At 37.9% G+C, this 20052-nt stretch overlaps 1 protein-coding gene across 1 annotated transcript in view; it reads left to right on the plus strand.

The window, feature by feature from the left end:
- LOC145668277 (endoplasmic reticulum aminopeptidase 1-like) overlaps window positions 1-20052 on the plus strand; it is a 127290-nt gene that overhangs the window by 26861 nt on the left and 80377 nt on the right. The window contains exon 4 of the mRNA XM_081735984.1: window positions 2970-3052. Within this exon, the coding sequence (XP_081592110.1) occupies window positions 2970-3052 (83 nt within the window). The remainder of the gene's footprint in view (window positions 1-2969; window positions 3053-20052) is intronic.

A 20052-nucleotide genomic window follows, 5' to 3' on the forward strand; every position in this document is an offset into this window, starting at 1 on the left:
ATTGTCTAGTCGTTACATTTCTTACAAATAAGAATTCCAATGACATTTATGAAAAGATCGATTGCAGTATATTGAGATACTGGATCGTCTTATCATCTTGTGAAATTTTGGTCGGAGCAAGTTGCACAGAAAAGCCATTAAAATGTATCCCTCGCGCTCCAGTCTAGTAGAATCATTCGTACCGGAATTAAGCCAAAAGTGGTGGACGTAATTATGGTAGATCGTCATGCAAAACTGTGTTGTTTACATTCATGTACTAAGTATTTCAGTTTTGTTGGTCTTCTATGAACGTCTGATGATGTCGAAAGTCCTTTCTGATTGGCACTCCGAATGTTCAGAGCAGATAAGATATTTCGTCGTTTCAGTACTTATAAGGGAAATTTGGATCTGCTTGCGGGAAATCCAAAATAATAACTTATTTCTAAGGAATACCGACGAGTTACGAGTTCCTCACTATGATCTAAGCACTAAACAGGTTCCCGATCTCCAAGCAGTTTCGTGTACAGCACTTATCCAGGAAGATCGTGTCCCAAACTTTTTCATCTGCGAATGGAATATCAATTGTGACTTCAGCAGCGTACTGAACAATTAGTAGTAATGCCAGCATAATGTTATGAATACTGACTATTAAATAACTATGTAAACTTAAAAGTGTATAACTGACTGAAATCGTGGAATTTGAATTTCAAAAAGTATTTCGGTAACTATCCACTTGCTTATTTTGATTCCCTTTTAGGCAAACCTTCTTCGGTTAATGAGTTGTTCCGAGTCATTCTGAGTAAATTTATGCCATTTTATTTAGTTTTTCTTTTGCAAGTTAACTGTAAAACAAGCAGACAAAATAGAATCTTTTCTAAGAGAACTACCAAATGTAATATTAAGATTTTTCTTAGCTATAAATAACATATCGATTATATATTTTGTAGTGCTCCCTTTGTTTCAAAATATGGTGTAAATTCTATCATTTACACCCTTCCGTAATATGGTGTAGAAATGCTTCATTTCGTTTTCGGAATATAGTATACAAGCTACAGTACTGATATGAATGGTATTTATTTATTCAAAAATATGGTACATAATGCTATTGTTACATAATATCAATTTTATCTTAAGTTACTGATAGTTGAGCTGGCTCTATAGCTTTGGTTTTGCGTTGGAGATTTAAAGACAATGAATCCCGACGCCATAGCTTGTCTTTCATCAGACGAAGTATCTTATAAGAATTGTCCCTTTTATGCAACATACGTCATTTCATACGTCACCTCTCCATATTGAGGAAAAAATAATCCACATTTTCTGTTCTAAGTTCGTTAAATGCGTAGGTAACAGTCAGTCAGTCCTTGAATTGTTCCTTGGTTCTTGATGTTGTAGACTGAATAGAATTGGAAAGCTAAGATCTAACACATTACAGTTGGCTGCTGCCTGAAGACAATATTCCATACACATTTTCTGACGACAGAGATGAATCACTGGGTCATCATCGAAGCAGTGGGACTTTGCATTGCTCTACTGAATAAAAATTGTTTTCTTCCTGCGGAATCTTTTAATGTATTGTTGAATTTACATTCTTGATTAGTATTACCCAGCATTCATTTTGTATCACTGACATATCGACGTTTACAATAGAAGCAGCATGGTCAGTTTATATTGTTTCTCTTTGCCTCCATCACATCAATGAATGCAAAGGACAATTAGATCGATAAAACTGTGTTTCGATGTGGGTTTCATCTAGGTCTTGCAACTACTGTCATAAACATAATTTGGTAACTTCAAGGGTGAGTGCTGGAGGCTCCTTGTTTAACATATGATCTTAAAGTTATTAAAACGATTTCTTACCGATATGGGTGTAAGCATGCAATACATAGCCAAAACTTTCCATCAAGTTCAACATAGACAAACAGAATTGTAAACGTGAACATTTGTTATCGTCGATTAAATTGGACTTCATTTTTAATGAAACTACTTAGATCATTTTGCTCTCTTTGAAATCCCGAAACAGAATTGTTGGTGATGTTTCAACAGGACAAGCCAAAGATAGAATCATTTCACGTTTGTTAATCGAACAGTCTTTGTATTTGCGAGGACAGTTTCCGTTCTTTCTGGTTTTAATATAACTCATAGATTCCCTGATCATACTTCATCTTAACACAATATCAAATTCGCTAAATAGGTAAAGGCAGTTTTTTTCTTTCTTTTTTTTTCTGCGATACGTAGTACCTATACCTTTTCTCTGATGTTTTTCTTTAAAACGTGATTTCTCGAACCATTAAAAAAAAAAAAAAATGTAATACTTACTACAGTGCGTGGTAGCATATGCTAATTTCTTCCACTTATTTAGAGTTTGGCGCTTTCACTCGCAGACAGTCAGAATTCGTAGAATAACATGTTCCTGGTGAGTACCGACACCTTTTCTTCTGAAGAAAGAGCACTGTTTAAATTTAAATGTGTTGCTGTTCGGGAATAGGAATTGTAGAACAACATTACGACATTCAGTTGACTAGACTAAAATATTCTAATTTGAGAATAAAAAAAGTCTAGTCTCATTTGCCTGGAATAATGTAGTCTGAGTTTCCACTGCGATGTCACTGGCGGTGTTTTGTTCACTTATGACCACAACCCACTCTGAAAACGTTTTGGTCTGATGCCCCATTACGTTACTATTAGTTAAGGTCTGCTAGGGTGAAGGTTAGGTCGAATACTGTCAGCAAATGACATCAGGGAAACTTCAGCAGTACATGCACGATAAATCTATCGGTAGTAATAATATCTATACCATATTCTGGAATGAAGGAATATTTTCTAAACTGTCGTACGCTCTGTTTTCCAAATTTTAGGTCCGCCTTTTGTTTTATAGTTATTTTGAAAGAAAAATTGAAGTGTAGTGCCAATTTTACTCAGAATGACTTTTAAGAACATGCGTAATCTTTATGCCAGACATTGAGACATGTTGTTACTTGTTTTAATTCCAGGGGAAGTCACAATTTTATTTGTTGTGGACCAAGACTCACCCTTCATTGTATTCCATAGCAAGAATTTGTCCATAGGTGCAATGGTACGTGTTCTTGTTTCGCTGCTAACAGTGTCTATGCATGAGTTTATATTCCTGATGTGTCCCATTGTCATCTTTTTATTTTTTGCTCCCTATGTGATTTGTTTTCTTTTGGTCTTTAGCGTGATTTTTGGTTTTACTTTCTTGTACATATTTTTAGACTATACGTTCTTTAAATCAAAATACAAATAAAAGTTAGGCCAAAGCATTTGATTGCATCTAAACAAAATATGAAGTTATGAAAAAGAAAACTGATGAATAATAAAAAAAAAAAATAATAATAATAATAAATGAAGGAAGAAAAAAGAAAATGAAAAGAGAGAAAGCAGAAAAGTTAAATATGTCGCGTATTTTTTCTCGCGTGATAGTGTTGCGTGTCAAAACTCGATTTATCTCGTGACGAAAACTTTTAAATACCGGTAGAATTTATTTTTATAGTTGGTGCTAGTTAAGGAACTTACTTTCGCGTTCAATTTATTACTATTATGGAATATATATATATATATATATATATAGTTGTACGAGGCTTCACAGGTTGCCGACAAATTTTGCATAACGGCTATGGAAAACATGCTATAAAATGTAGTAATAATAATAGGGAATGTCTAAATCTAATTCTGTCATGATCTTATTCCCTGCTTGTGATGGATCACTCATGGATCATGGATCTATCACGCACGTTTTGTAGGCTTTGATGTTCACAAGCTTCACGAAAATCATAAAAATTTATGAATTTGATTTTGATTTTCAAGACAACATTTGTTACAGTACAATGTTAATGTCTGGATTTTGTATTATTATTATTATTATTATTATTATTATTATTATTATTATTATTATTATTATTATTATTATTAAATATTAGAAAGTTATTCAACGCGCCGTGACGCAAGTTTCATTCTGACAGATTCACCTTGATCAAAAGTAGAAGGATACAGGTTGGACAATTACTTGTTATTGTCAAGCGTCTTTCGCATTTAGTGAAATTTGTTTGTCAGAATACGTTAAGGTATATTGTAGTTGTTGTGAATTTTTCAGTTCGATAGTTCTGCTTGATCGTTTTTAAATTTTTTTCTAGATTGTGTGTTTCTGTAATGAAAACCTTATTTATATTGTCATTTTGTTAATTTTGGTGATCAATTTAATATCCTTCTTTTGCTTCTTTGACTATACAGCTCACATTCTATCCAAGCAAGTCAATTAAATCACGTTTGAACAGTCTTTATCACCTCTCTCTCTGGCATGCGTAACGAATTTACAGAAATCAGTTTCATTTTGGAAACTATTTGGTCTTGTGCTTTGACTTGCGTCAAAAATATGTTGTGTCATCGACAGGGAAAGACAACAACAGGTACAAGCTAGTAGTTAACAGCATATTTTGCTACATATACAGTGCATAACTTAATAAACAATTTATTTAAACAAAATAAACACTTTAAATTACAGTATTAATAGCAGTGAACGACGTACTTTCTAGCGCCATAAAGGTTCTCTCGACTTTCTCGAAAAAATATACATGAAGATCTATCTTCAAGCATGCATTTTATTATTATTATTTTTTAAAATTAGATCGATGTAATCGATCGACTGATGTATGTCTTACATTTGGACAACATTTTGGTTAAACAGATATTAACATTTAAGACTTACGCCATCTTATTAACTATGCTAGTGTCATTATGAAGAGAAATGAAATGAAATAAAATTTTCAGTTTTAACGTCTCACGATTATGTCCTTTAGGTTAAATGAGATGATGATTAAGGCAAGTGAATGATGATGGAAGAATTGGTGGAATAAGAATGTGGGAGGAAAGGGGAGTGTTCCCGAGAAAACCCACGGACACGATGCCGTCCATCACAAACTTATATGTCCCGAGATCGAACCAGAAACCCCACTCACTAGAGGTAAGCGCTCTACCACTGAGCCACCGTGTCCCCAGGTGTCATTATAAAGAGGTTAATGAGGCTATATTTAAATATCAGTTTCACCTCAATAAGTGGCATGGTTCTTATGTGAGATCAATTTTTAGATTTACAATTTAGGTTTAGTTTGAGTTTTCTCGGAAACTACGCCTGAGTTTTTACATATATCATTTGTTCAGGTCAGTAAGATGTATCAGTTTTTATATTTCTTATCTTTGGACAGTTTGTCTTTCTTTTTCCGTTAAACGCTAATAATATTGTGAAATGTATTTATTAACATAGGTTCTACATAGTACAATTGCATAGTCATTTTCCACTGGATACAATTTATAATTCTTCTGGCTGGACCGAAGAAAGTCGTAGTAAATCCTGGCCTGGACAGCCAACACCTGGATTCGATATGGGACCTCTCAATTGCAAAACGAGAACGTTAATCACTGGTTTTAGATGCATACTGGCTTGATATTATAATATTATTTCCAATTTTTCATTTTGTTGCACTTGACTCTGTACTTGACTTTCTTCCATTCTTTTCTAATTATCGGCTTAATTCTGTCTCTAAGAATAAAGAAAGAAAGGAAAGAAAAAAAAAACGTTACAATATTATATGTACATTTATGCACAGGTAGTGTGTGAGTCACTGTTAGACGAAATCACCCATATGGTACTTAACAATTTATATTTTTCATATACGCTACATAAATAAATAAATAAATAATCCATTTTGCAGAATAAAAACTATCAACTGCATCATATTGGTACTGATCAGCATGCTTTTTAACGCCATAAAAATTATTTTTTCTTAAAAACTACGCATGATAATTTATCCTCAAGCATGTCATTTTGTTCAATTCGATGTTATCTATAGATTGACATATCTTTGATTAATATTATTGTAAAACAAAAAAAAAAAAAAAAAAATCATTTATAACAATTTTGAGATACATTTAATTAACTATACTGCATACTGTTTTCTTGCTAGTGTGATAATGAAAAGCTTGACTAGTGTATACTTCAGTATCAGTTTCGTCTTTATAGTTAGCATGGTTATTGTATGGTATACATTTTTAGGTTTACAAAAAAAAATTAGATTTTCTCGAAAATTACGCATGAGAATTTACACTCACAAGATTTTGTTCAGGTCAATGAGATCTATCAATTGATATACGTCTCATCTTCCCCGTTAGACGCCAATAATGATGTACAATTTTACTAATTTTTTAGCTACTTTATCAAATCTAGCTAGGTACACTCCGCAACAAAAAGCCTGCAACATGAGCATTGTAAGTTTATTGTGAAACGACGAAGTCTTTTGCTCCAAAATAAGTGTGCAGGGGAGGACGTCGAGGTTTCTCCTCGTGATTCGTGCCACTTAGACGTTCTGTTGATTCCCTGGGCTATTGGGCATAGTTTCACAATAAACTTATATGCTCGTGTTGTAGATTTTTTGCTGCGGACTGTCCATCCATATTATATTGTACTAATGATTGTAAGTCCAACATATCAACAAACAATCACAGGTCTTACCAAGGAGCTAAAAATTAAAATAATTACTTCCTGTTTATGAAAGTGAAATATAGAAGAATGAAGGACAATAAATTAACGCGGGAAACAAAATTAAGAATTATGTGGCAAATCTAAAAATTTCTGTGACAATGGAATTTCCTTAGGAATAGTTGTACGAAACTTTCACGAGTGAAACCAAGTATTCACTGTTTTCTTTTGTGGTTATTGTAAAGTGTTGGGAATGGCTTTTTCATAGGTTTTATTTATGCATCTCTTCAAAATGTTATTTTATTTTTTGATACACAATTTTAGGAATAAATGTCATAGTAGTAATAATTGTCTTACGTATTATTTACTTTAATACTTTTATATGTATTTATTTTAAAATACTGCTTCATGTAGCATATGCAATAGATGATAGTATATTGCAGTAGAACCAGTAGGTAATTGCATTATTTAACAGTTGTAATAATTAAGACATAAACTTACGAATATTCTATTATTGTTTCGTTCTAGCATCAGTGTTTCAAGTAGATACAATATTCTGATTGAAAATATACCAGTGAGGAATGAAAATATCTCGCCAACGATTAGTAACAGATCTTCTGTTTTGTTTTTGTGGAAGAGAAAATAATCGAATTTTATCACAAGCGCGCGCACACACACACATATGCATGCATGCACACAGACTCCCACAAAAAAAAAATAAATAAATAAATAAATAAATAAATAAATAAAATAAATCACTATATTCACGCCAGTATGTTCCCACGTCTATTCCTTTGGTTACTCTACAAATGTTAAGGTAGTACTCAATTTCCATCCAGATGTTGCGTAATATTTGAGGTATCACAGATCCACATCCAGTAATAATTCTTTGCCCTTGATCATTTAACTGTTCCACTGGTGTTCTCTGTACAACTGTCTTGACCAGCCCCCTTTTCCAAATAATAATAATAAAGTTCAGATCTCGGAGTTATTGAATAGGGCCTCGTGCAATCCAGGAATCTCTGACCTTAGGGATGTAACGTGGTAGGACTCCACCTAGTTGAAACATATGTCCATATGGTATATGGGGTACAGCATAATGTTTCAACATTTTCAGCTGTCTTGTTCTTGTAACTGTAACCTTAAAAAATCACAGAATTTTGGTCCAACGCACACTGCACATTTGATTTGAAGCTGTCACATTCATGTTCCACAACTGCGTGGGGATTTTCCTCACTCATATCTTGCAGTTATGTCCATGCACTTTATCTGATATATGGAAAATGGCTTTGTCAGAAAATGCTATTTGTGTAAGGAATTCATGTCTTCATCAGTGCACAGTAGCATTTGGCACAGTAAACGACAACCTTTCTTGTTAACAAACGCCAATTGCATGCGCTCTAGTAATGTTGCGACCCTCTGTGTGGTGGTAATGAAACTCGTTGATTTTCTCTTCCAAAATCATGAAATCGGATGATCTTGTCAGTATTGGTTGGCGAAATATTTTCATTTCGTATTGGTATATTTTAAGCTGGCCACACTGTATAATTGCTGTAGTGGACGTTTCAGTTTTGTATCCAATTCCATATTTGCATAATCGGCGTGAAAAATGGAATTCCATATAATAACTCGAGTAGGGAGCTTTGTCATGGCTTTGTATAGTCACCAATAAAAGTTTATTTCTTTCCTTTTCTGTCCTTTATGTATAACTCAGAAATAAATGTACTATTTCAAGTGTATTTCTCATTAACATAGTAGAGGACTTAATCAAATGAAACTACCTATGTAGCTCAGTTCCGAAGTTAATGATGAAAGAATAAATCGAAGGAACTTTACACTTTCGCCGATTCCTGAAATTATTCGGAAACTGGGATAACACAGGGTATAATTTCTACCACAATTCCCACTTCGAATACTGACATTTTCATTTTTGGAGTAAGACTATCCCTATTGTGGGACATAACGATTTCTTTTGTAGCAATCGCAGAGATCCTTAACAGTGAAAGAAAATGTTTTTGTAATGTACATATTTATTCTATTTGTTTAGCTAGAAAATAAGAGTTCGTTTGGGTTTGGGCTTCTCAAAGAAAAAAGTCAAAATTTAAAAAAGTTATACACAGAATATTCAAAATGTCCCATTATCAATTTAACATATCACAACTTCAAAACAAATGACAGAGCACCGCAGTCCCTTGCAAGATATATCACAACTCACCAGTTTTCTATTGTCATTAGTGAACCTCAACATGTGCCCTTGTAGTTGTTTCTGGATATCAAGGCAATATTCCACTTATATCCATACTTGCTGAAGTATATTAATATTAACAGTGTGTACAGCGTCAGTTATCTACTTACTAAGTGTAGCAACAACCGCAACTGATGTTCGGTAGACATAGTTTGCAATGTACAAAGAAAGGTAAATGTATATTCAGATATCTCAAACATCGTTAATCCAGTGAGAGGGATCCCCTGTTGTGTTAATAAATGATGGATAATTTCTCCATCTTTGGCAGAAGGCACTGTTCTAGATGTTAAAGTAAATATTCCCTGAAATGTCCTCACCATAAACCTTATTCTTCATTGATTCACCTTATGGGTACCACATATGTATATACGAGTGGTAAGTCTGTTCTTAGAACCACATATTTGCACGTTGTTATAGTTTACATGTCTTGACACGTAGAAAGTGGCTACATGAGAAAATGAAACCCTGTGTAGGTCTTCCGTTATTCTATCCAACATCGAGCAAAATAATTCAAAACGCAAAGAACTGTCATTTAGCGGCAACGTGGGAATTATTTACACTTTGTAAGTATGAAGATTTAGCCACTTCTACAGTCCATATAGACGGTTATCTTAGGGAATCGGTAATTTCCGCAAAAACACGATGAATCGATCTTTGAAGGTACGTTAAAACATAACTTGCCGTGTTTACAATGTCTTGCTACATTTCTGCTCGCTCACTCCGCGGCAGGTCACTTGAAGCTGTTCTGCAGAATGACGCCCTTGGAGGGAAAAACACGTCCATATTGACAGCGAAAGCTCCTTTGCATGATAATTAGCAACTTCGTGTCTGCATACCACAGCATACATTGAACTTATGTGATGTCATTTTCGTTTCTTTAGTCTAAAATGAAACCAGCAACATTGGAAATTAGTAAAATACAAACAAAACTTCGTGAATTGTGAGACATTTTGCAGGAGGTCGTAATGTTCTGTCTCATTTTGTTCGAAAGTTGTGGTTCATTTTAATGGCAATGAAACCTTCGGAACATTTTGTGTGATATCGCTAGGTTAGTTGAATTTCTCTTTAATTTTTTGAATTTATTGACCAACCCAAATAAACTTACATTTGATTTTGATATCAACATTTCCGTTAATCCATAATTTTCCGTTTCCATATTTTTTACTCTGATTGTTCTACTAGTCATCGTTGTTCCCCTTTTGGGAGTTTGTGGTAGTTCAGTGGTAGAGCACTTACCTTTGGTGTGTGGTGTCCTTGGTTTGATCCGAGCTCTCATCAGTTGGGCTTTGTGGTGGCCAGACACTGTGTGCGTGGATTTTCTTGAGGTTCTCCCGTTTTCTTCATTGTACCATTTCGTTCATTATTATCTCAGTCTGCTTTAACCTCGGAGCATAATCGTAGGACGTTAAACTAAAAAATAAATAAATTTCCCGTTTATAATAACTATAGTGCTTTCTTTATTTACTAATTTGAACTTCGTTATAGATATGTAGTTACTGTACTCTCGTTTTTTGCTGGAGTGTTTGGTTGTCTGTAAGAGTATTTGAACTTAAAGTACTCCAGTCTTTGCATTAAACTGTAGTTCCGCGTATTATATACCCTTGATGCTGAGAAAGTAGGTTAAACTCAAAACAAACAAACAATTTATTATCTTTAAAGCTTACTTTATTATTATTTTCAAATTTATAATTCCTAATTTTCTCTTTTTCAGTTTTTCTTTTTCTTTTTTTATTTATTACTATTCTTTGACACGAATGTTGTCTACATCAGGGGTAAAAGTACGGGGGACGCCATCCTCCACTTCCAAAAAATATTTACGGCGTCCCCCTAGTTCCTAAAAAAAAAAAAAAAAAAAAAATACAATGGACAAAAATAGGCAGGGGAACGGCGTGACGTCATGCCGCTACCTACCATCCACCCACCTTTTCAGACCCACTTTTACCCCTGGACTACATGATGTATTAGTTTCTTCTTCGTGTGTGTAGTTGTTTATTTTTATTTAGGTGGAAAAATGGTGGTTGAAGCTAGAAGCTATTTTCATCTGCAAGTAAAGAAATTTGACTTTAAGATAGTTACGTGCATGTTTTTACGTGGGTTTTTGTAAATTGTATCCTCGTCGCCAAAAGTGCCTTTACATCGCCGTGACGGGTATGTGATCGCGCAGTACTCCAAGGAAGAGATGGTTGCATAAGAAATTGTGATTAATTTTGAAGAGTTTTTATTTTGACTAGGGAAATAACGTAGTATAGGGAGTAAAGGCATAGATTTGAAGCATCAGCAAACTGTCATCTCTGAAAAGATTCGTATTTTCAGTTTTTTCAATTTATTGTCGTATATGTGAAGTTAATAACTGCTAACAACTGCTACTAGCGCTTTTCACTCTTCAGGAATTTACTGCGACATGTTCGCAGGACACTTTTCTAAGTCCTAAATGTGTTAGTGAATTATTTGATTCGCCTCACTGTTCTCATTTGAGAATGGAAACTGATTAAGTTGAACGTGAATATGTTTCGCTGTCGTCAAGAAAGGGCCGTAGTAAATGTAAATAAGATTCTTATTATTAAATAAAACGTAGCAGTATTTATTCCGTGTGTAGCACAATATAATAAAGTAAGTAGCCAACATGATAATCACTAACGCCTGCAGGATTTTTTCCAACGGAAAGGGGGGTTAAAAGACCGATATAGAGTTTTTCGATTTATTGCCCTATATATATATTAAAAGTCATAAGATTTATCATTGATAGCGTATATCCTCTTACTTTTTAAAATCGCAACTGTAGCCTATTAGTCGGAACATTCATCTCCAGATATAATGTAGAGAAAAGGAAGGAGATATGAAAAGTAGCGTTAAGTAATTTTACTGCGCCCTGGATCATCGATTTACTCATACCCGCCCCCTGTCCCACTCATTTCAGCTGTTGCGTTCTATATATATATATATATATATATATATATATATATATATATGGTTCCATGTCAGGGCCCGACAAAAGGACGAGAATAGGAAGGCTGGAGTCAAAATGGCCCCAGTCAGAAAGACCCCGCGTCAAAAGATCCAGGTCAAAAGTGGCCCCACAACAAAAGTGCCGAGTCGAAACTCGTCAAAAGGTTTCCCTCGTCAAAAGGGCCCGGGTCAAAATATCGTCGCGGGAAGAGAGCCCGAGTCAAAAGGGACATATGTCAAAAACCCGAGTCAAAGAGGACCCCGCCTCAAAAAAAGCACAGGTCAAATGGTCCTCACCAGTAAAGAAGCCGAGTCAAAAGGGCCCTATGTCAAAAAGCCAGGGTCAAAAAGGACACGCCTTAAACGGGCACTGGTCAAAACGGTCCCGGGTCAAAAAAAACCCGGTAAATACAATTCCACGGCTAAAAATCCTGAAATGAAGAGTGGAAATCAGGAGAAAGAAAAAGATATGACCAGTGGCGTAACTAATTTTAGTGCACCCTGATCGTTGATCATCTATTTACTCATACCTCCCCCCTGCCCCCCGCACTTCAGCTGATATATATATATATATATATATATATATCAGAAGGACAGGGACAAAAGTGCGCGGACAAAAATATTCGAGTCAAAAGGGACCCGCGACAAAAGGGTCAGAGTCGAAACGGCCCCGTTGTCAAAAGTGTGTCAAAAGTTCCTCGTGACACAAAGGCACTATCTCAAAAATTCCCGGGTCAAAAGGGACCCCGCCTCAAAATGACACGGGTCAAAACGGTCCCGTGTCAAAAGGGCAACAGTTGAAAGGGCACCGCGACAGAAAGCCCCGAGTCAAAAACCTTGCGTTTAAAGGGGATGAGTCAAAAGAGCCCCGCGTCAAAAGGGCCTGGTAAATACAATTCCATGGCTAAAAAGCCTGAGATTAGGAGTGGAAATCAGGAGAAAGAAAGAGATATGACCAGTGGCATAAATAATTTTGCTGCGCCCTGAATAATCGATTTACTCATACCCGCCACCTGTCCCTCACATTTCAGCTTCTGCGTTATGTGGTTCCATATCAGAATGGCCCGACAAAAGGGCGAGAATGGAAAGGCCCGAGTCAAAACGACCCCGGTCAAAAAGCCCCACGACAAAAGTGCCCGAGTCGAAAGGGCCTTATGTCAAAAAAGCCCGGGTCAAAGAAAACTCCACACCAAAACGGCCCGAGTCAAAACTGCCCCGCGTAAAAAAGACCCAAGTTAAAAGGCCCATCGTTAAGAGGAGCCGAGTCAAAAGAGCCCCGCGTCAAAAGGGCCCTGTAAATACAATTCCGCGCCTGATAGTTCGCACGGACGAAAGGGCGAAGACAAATGCCTGAGTAGAAAGGGACCGGCGATAAAAGGGTTCGAGTCAAAGGAGACCCAATGTCAGGAGTGCCGAATCAAAAGTTCGACGCGACAAAAAGGCCTTATCTCAAAAATGCCCGGGTAAAAAATGACACCTCTAAAGGGCACGGTTCAAGACGGTTCCATGTCAAAATGGCCCTACTCAAAGGGCCCCGCAACAAAAAGCCCCGAGTCAAAAAGGCCCCGCTTTAAAAGAGGCCGAATCAATGAAGCCCCGCGACAAAAGGCTCGGTAAATACAATTCCACGGCTCAAACGCCTGAGATCAGGAGTGCAAATCAGGAGAAGGAGAGAGATATGACCAGTTGCGTAACTAATTTTACTGCGCTCTGGATCGTTGATCATCTATTTACTCATACCTTCCCCATGCCCCCACGCAATTTCAGCTGCTGAATATATTTCAGCTGCTTTGTCAGAAGGGCACGGACAAAAGGGCGAAGACCGAAATGCCCGATTCAAAAGTGCCCCACGACAAAACTGCCGGAGTCAAAAACAGCCCCGCGTCTAAAGGCCTCGGCGACCAAAGGACCTGAGTCAAAAGGGTCCAAATTAAAATGGTTCATTGTCAATAGAGCCCGTACTCGGTGACAAGAATGCCCACGTCAAAGAGGTCCTGGTCAAAAGGGCCGGAGTCAAAATGGCCCCGCGTCAATAGGGTTCAAGTCGAAAGTGCCCCACGTAAAATAGGTCCGAGTGAAAAAGTATCCGCGTCAAAAGGGACCAGACGAGTGGACCAAAACTTTTCAAAATTTGGTCACGGGTAGCTTGGTCTGGGCCCCAGATCAAGACGAAGAGCTTTTTTTAATTTCGAAATAGGGGGTCTCAGGGGGACGTTTACCGGGACCGGCCTGGGGACCAGACAAGTTGACCGAGAGTTACCAAATTTTGACCAAAGATACTTTGGTCCAGGTCCCATACCAAGGCAAAGCGTTTTTGACAAAATTCGAACCAGGGGGTCTCAGGGGGGCGTCTACCGGGACATGTAAAAGTACTAGAAAATGACCGATATCAGTGTCGATTTCAAAGTTTTCGCGGTCGCTGAGATCAATGGTGAAACTCTGATCGCATTAACTTCCAAATTCTCCCTATTCGGCTGCGGGCCGTGAGTCAACGGAGGGGATACCGAAACGTAAAAGTAATCCAAAATGACCGATATAAGTGTCAAATCCATAGTTTTCGCAGTTGCTGATATCAATGGTGACACTACCATTAGCGATGAGTCAAATTCATCCACCGTTGTATGCGGGCCTTGGGTCACGAGAGGGGGAATCCCGAGACATGTAAAAATAATCGAAAATGATCGATATTAGTGTCAAATCCATAGTTTTCGCTGTCGCTGAGATGAATGGTGATACTTCCACAGGCGTTGACTTCCAAATACAGCCCCCATCGGGATGGGTCAAAGGCGTTGCTTTTTCAAAATTGGAACCAGATGATCATAGGAGCTTTTACCGGGATACGTAAAAAGTAGTAGAAAATGGCAGATGTTAGTGTCACATTCATAGTTTTCGCGGTATTGGTTGGGGGCCAGAGGTTTTTTTCACAACTCGAACCAAGGGGATCGGAGGGGGCGTTCACCGGGACATGTAAAAGTAGCAGTAAATGACCATTATTTGTGTCGAATCCATATTTATCGGGGTTGCTCAGATGTATAGTGACACTGCCGATAGTGTTTACGTTCAAATTCAGCCCCCATCGGCCTTCCCAATCAAAACACATGTACGTTTTGGATATATATTCACACAAAATATATCCAATTTTAGAAATATTTCTTAATCGTTCTCCCGTTGTTCAGTTTGTTTACATTGATATTTTATCTGATCCGTGCGAAGAACGGGCATAACAGCTAGTACGAAATGGTAAAGTGTTTTTTATGAACCAAATTACAATGAATTCAATTATATAGATAATTATTATAATTAAAATTCATAATTATTTCCTTGTTGAAATATAGATACTTTTCAGTGGAAAAAAGAATAAAATTTGGAAGTCCCAAATCAACGTAAAGTAGACCAACGTAAAGGAAAAATGTATAACATTTTCCATATAATTAAGCTTACAAACTTAAAAGTTCCATGTAATTAAGCTAAAATTTCCATTTTTATGTCGTTTTGTGCGCCTATTTCCTCGTTTTCTGCGTCACCGGAAATGGGTCAATGTTATCCTACAAATATGGCGGAACAAGTTAATGCTGTTCCGTCAGGAACGATTTCGAGGTCATTTCCTTCACATCGCCTTGTGCGTGTTTTCTACCGTTTTGTAAGCCTATGTCCACGTTTTGTAAATCAATGGTAGTGCGTCAAAATGGGCATTCAATGTGGGAAGAAAAATGACCCACTCTCCCACCAAGATCGAATTTCGAGGTCGCTTTTTTCGCATTGTTTAGTGCATGTTTTTACCGTTTCTGCGCATATTTTCACGTTTTGTGCGCCAACGAAAGTGGGTCAAAGACGACCTACAAATATGGTAGAAAAAGACATATTCATTCCACTTTCAAGGTCCATTTTGACCCACTTGCACTGATGCATAAAGCGACACAAATCATGCATAAAAAATGTGAAGGAAACGACCTCAACATTCGATGGTGACGGAACAGCATTAAGTTATTCCGCTATACTTTTAGACCATTTTGACCCATTTTCATTGTCGCACGAAAGTAGAAATAGGAGCACAAAACGGTACAAAGCAGGCACTATACGATGCGAAAGAAACGACCTCCAAATTCAATAGTGGCGGAACAATGGCTCTATTTCCTCACACCTTGATGGACCATTTTGACGCATTTCTGGTGATGCTCAAAACGTGGATGTAGGCGAACAGAACGGTACAAAATACATATTAAACAATGTGAAGGAAACGTCCTCCAAATTCGTTTGTAGCGGAACAACATTAACTTATTTCATTATATTCGTAGGTCCATTTTGACCTACTTCCGATGACGCACAAAACGTAAAAAACAGGCACTAAAAGATGCGAAAGAACTAACCCCGAAATTCGATAGTGGCGGAACAATGAGCCATTTAACTCACACTTTAAAGACCCGTTTAACTCACCTCGGGTAATGCACAAGACGAGAGATAGGCGCAGAAAACTTTTAAAAAAGGCACTAAACGATGCGAAAGTAATGATCTAGAAATTTGATAGTGTCGGAACAGTGGGTCATTTTCGTCACACTTTGGAAGCACATTTTGACACACTTCTGGTAACGCGCAAAACGTGGAAATAAGGGCACAAAACGGCACGAAATATTCATTAGTCGATGCGAAAAAAAGGAAGGCGGAGCAGTGGATTATTTTCGTCCTACATTCGAGGCCCACTTTGACCGTCTTCCAGTGACGCACAAAATGTCGAAAAAGGCGTACAAAAGGGTACGCGATGTGAAATTAACGACCTCGAAATTCGACAGTGGTGGAACTTTTGGTCATTTTCGTCCCATCTTGGAAGCTGATTTTGACCCACTTCCGGTGACGCACAAAACGTGAAAATACGGGGACTCATTTTAACCCACTTCCCATGACGCACAAAACGTGGAAATAGACGCACAAAACGGCACAAAACGATGTGAAGGAAACGAACTCGAAATTCATTGGTGTCGGAACAGCAATAACTTGTTCCGCCATATTTGTAGGCCCATTTTGACCCGCTTCCGGTGATGCACAAAATGTGGGAATAAGCGCATAAAGCGACACAAAACTCGCACAAAAGATGCAAAACAAAGTACCTCGAAATTCGTTGGTGGCGGAACAAGTTAATGACGCGGTGAGCACCAATATAGACCTAAGTATATACTGTAGTTCCTACCAGGGGGTGCGGTGGCTCAGCTTTCACCTCCGGTGCTTGAGGTCCTGGTTCGATCCCAGCTCGCGCCGTGTGGACTTTGTGGTGGACAAATACCGTGCTCGCGGGTTTTCTCGGGGTTCTCCCGTTTCCTCCCACTTTCTTCATTACACTATTTCATTCATTTCCCACCATCACCGTCTCCTTTAGACTAACAGGCATAATCGTGGGACGTAAAACTAAAGATTTCATTTCATTTTTTGTAGTTCTTACCATCAAGGCTGAGAACTGTACGGTCCAATTTTTTAGCCAAAGTAGAAGCCCAACCGGGATAGTGATGTCAACCGGCTCGGCTTGGTTCAACTGAGCGTATAGCTTGAGCTGGCTTAGTTGGGATGACCCATCGACTGGGCTCAATTGAGCCAATGGCTTGAACCGGCTCGGTAGAAACGAATCATCGACTCGGCTCGATTGGAGCCAATTGCTCGAACCAGCTCCGTTGAAACGAGTCTATAGGCTGGGTTCGAGTCAGCTTAAATGAGCCGATGGCTCGAACCGGCTCGGTTGGGGTAAGCAATCAGCTCGGTTCGGTTCGGCTTGTGTGAGGCATCGGCTCGAGCTGGCTCGGTTGGATGAGCTGTTGGCTCGGCTCACTTCTCGGTTCGGGTCGATAAGTGAATGAGCTGTGAGCGAGCCGCTTGAGTCGTTGACAACCCTAAACCCGGGTCGAGCAATTTTGAACATTTTTGGCTGGAGGCCTATAACTTTTACCAATTTTCGGCTCGAGTCCGAATACTTGCTCCTCCTGAACTCAAACCTAGAACCTCGTGACCGATATCCTTGCCTCCTGAAGATTTCTTGACGACCGAGATCGACAGTCAACTAATTTTTGGTATTCAGATAAAAAACGCCTATATTCCATGTTTATACAGGTACACGGTGTTATAATAATAATTAGTTATAGTAGTAGTAGTAGTAGTATCATTGATAGTTATATTGTCTATGTAGGATACTTGAATATAGCAGTACTTGGAACTACACAAAGGATTTAGCTCGAATTGGCTCGACTCGACTGGAAACTCGATCCGAATTCGAGTCGAGTTGGGGGAAGTTTTCCGAGCCGAGTTCTCGAGTCGAGCTCGAAGATGCCTGCTTCGATTCAAGTCGAGTTTTGGGGGCCGCGGTGGCTCAGTGGTAGAGCGTTCACCTCTGGTGCTTGGGGTTCCGGGTTCGATCCCAGCCCCTGCCAAGTGAACCTTGTGGTGGACAAACACCGTGTGCGTGGGTTTTCTCGGGGTTCTCCCGTTTCCTCCCACTTTCTTCATTACACCATTTCATTCATCACTTATCATCACCGTCTCCTTTAGCCTAAAAAGTTTCAATTGCCTGGTGACAAATTAACAATTAACAATTGACGAAAATTTAATTGCAAATTTTATGATTGAATTCAATTGCAATTGAAATTAATTGTCAATTACAAATTGAAATCAATTGCAATTAATTTTCAGAGCAATTACTTTCAATTGATTGATCAATTGCAATTGATTTCAATTGATTTTGCCCAACACTGGTCTGTGATTCCTTTTGCTGATCGCACCAAATATTAGGCGTCACTTGGCAACGTCGCATAGGAGATACGTAGACTACAACTTTCGTGCCACGACATGTACTGTGGTTGTCCTTATTCATCAAAGTAAAGCCCGGCATGTAAGTCTTGCAGGCCGAGTATACCTTTTAAATGTTTTTATATTCAGTCGTCTTTGGTTCCTTCCAAAACTATTTTCCTTGCCAACGAAATATCTCAGTATCATACGGAAACACACAGTGCAATTGCTGTGGCATACTCACTCCCTAAGGGTGAGTCACGTGACAGTGTACTTATCAAAATGTGACGGTGGCCTTGGTCTTGAAAACATTCAACTTCAGAGCTGCTCGCTGTTCTACATAGCGTATGCCAAACTAAGGCGAAACACTCCTCATAGTTGGAGTCCCTTTCCAGCACAGTAAAAGAGCGCAAGGACGAAAAATATGAAAAGAAAAGAAAAAAGAAAGAAAGAATACGGAGAACTGTTCCTTATGCAAAGAGCGTTTGAAAACATTTCAAAAGGTACGCTTGACTATTATCAGTTAATTGTCAACAACCGATATCGGGGACAGATCCAGGAATTTTTGAGGGGGAGAGGCGCAGGTCTGAAAAATAAATTTGAGACATTTTTCTATATGTGGTAAGCTAACCAAAAATGTGAGCTGGAGTGCTTTCTAATACGTATTTGTCGCCCTTCTGGAGGCAGCATTGAGGAGAGCCATGTTGTTCAACACGAGAGAATCCAGGATTACCGTAAAAAAAAAAATTATTACCATCTATTTATTATTGCATTATTTTATTTTATTATTATCATTATTTTTCTTAAATTAGATTATGTAGAGTAAAGTATTTTTAATTTAATTTCCTATTAACATAATTCATATTAACTCTTCACTAATATCGTTATTTTTATACTGCATACACCGGTGTAAATACTATCGTGCGGTCAGATTTAACCCCATTATTTGTTTTGAAATTACACTATGTTAAAACGTATTATCATTAGCAGCTGATTGTGGACCTTTTACTAGTCCTATACTTTAATGGATTTAACTAGTTTTGGGGACAAAAAAATTTTCAAAATATTTTTTTGACTAATTGTCTTTTAGTAATAGATTATTACAAAGCGAAACAACATACTTAAATGAAATAAAGTTTTTTGTTATCCAAAAATAAAGTATGAAAATAAAATTTTCGTATAAGGAAAGCATTCAATTATTAGTGTTGAGAAAATGTAACTTGTCATTAAAAAAACTGAAAATTGATGCTTTTTTTGTTTCATCAGTTGCTCGGCTACAGGCCCGTATCTACATGGGGACTTGGGGGCCGGGCTCCTCTAAAGTTTTACTGTCCCCCCTAAAATATTCACGGTAGGCTTGCAAATGAACTACTATATATAGTTATGAACTATAATATGGTTGGATCATCCCCCCTAACTTCTACCGCCCCCCTCATATTTTTGGGCTGGCTACGGGCCTGTTTGGCTACCTATCAATACACACAATGTTTAGTCTTAAGGGACCGTCCACATATTACATAACGCTATTTTTGACTAATTTTTACCCCTCCCTTCCCCTTGTCACATTTCGTAACGCAAGGCTGAACCCCTCCCCCGTTCGTTACATAACACCTTTGTATTTTTGTTTTTTCAC

This window comes from Thermobia domestica, chromosome 13, assembly GCF_964235325.1.
Source record: "Thermobia domestica chromosome 13, izTheDome1.hap1.1, whole genome shotgun sequence".
In the NCBI taxonomy this organism is placed as follows: domain Eukaryota; kingdom Metazoa; phylum Arthropoda; class Insecta; order Zygentoma; family Lepismatidae; genus Thermobia; species Thermobia domestica.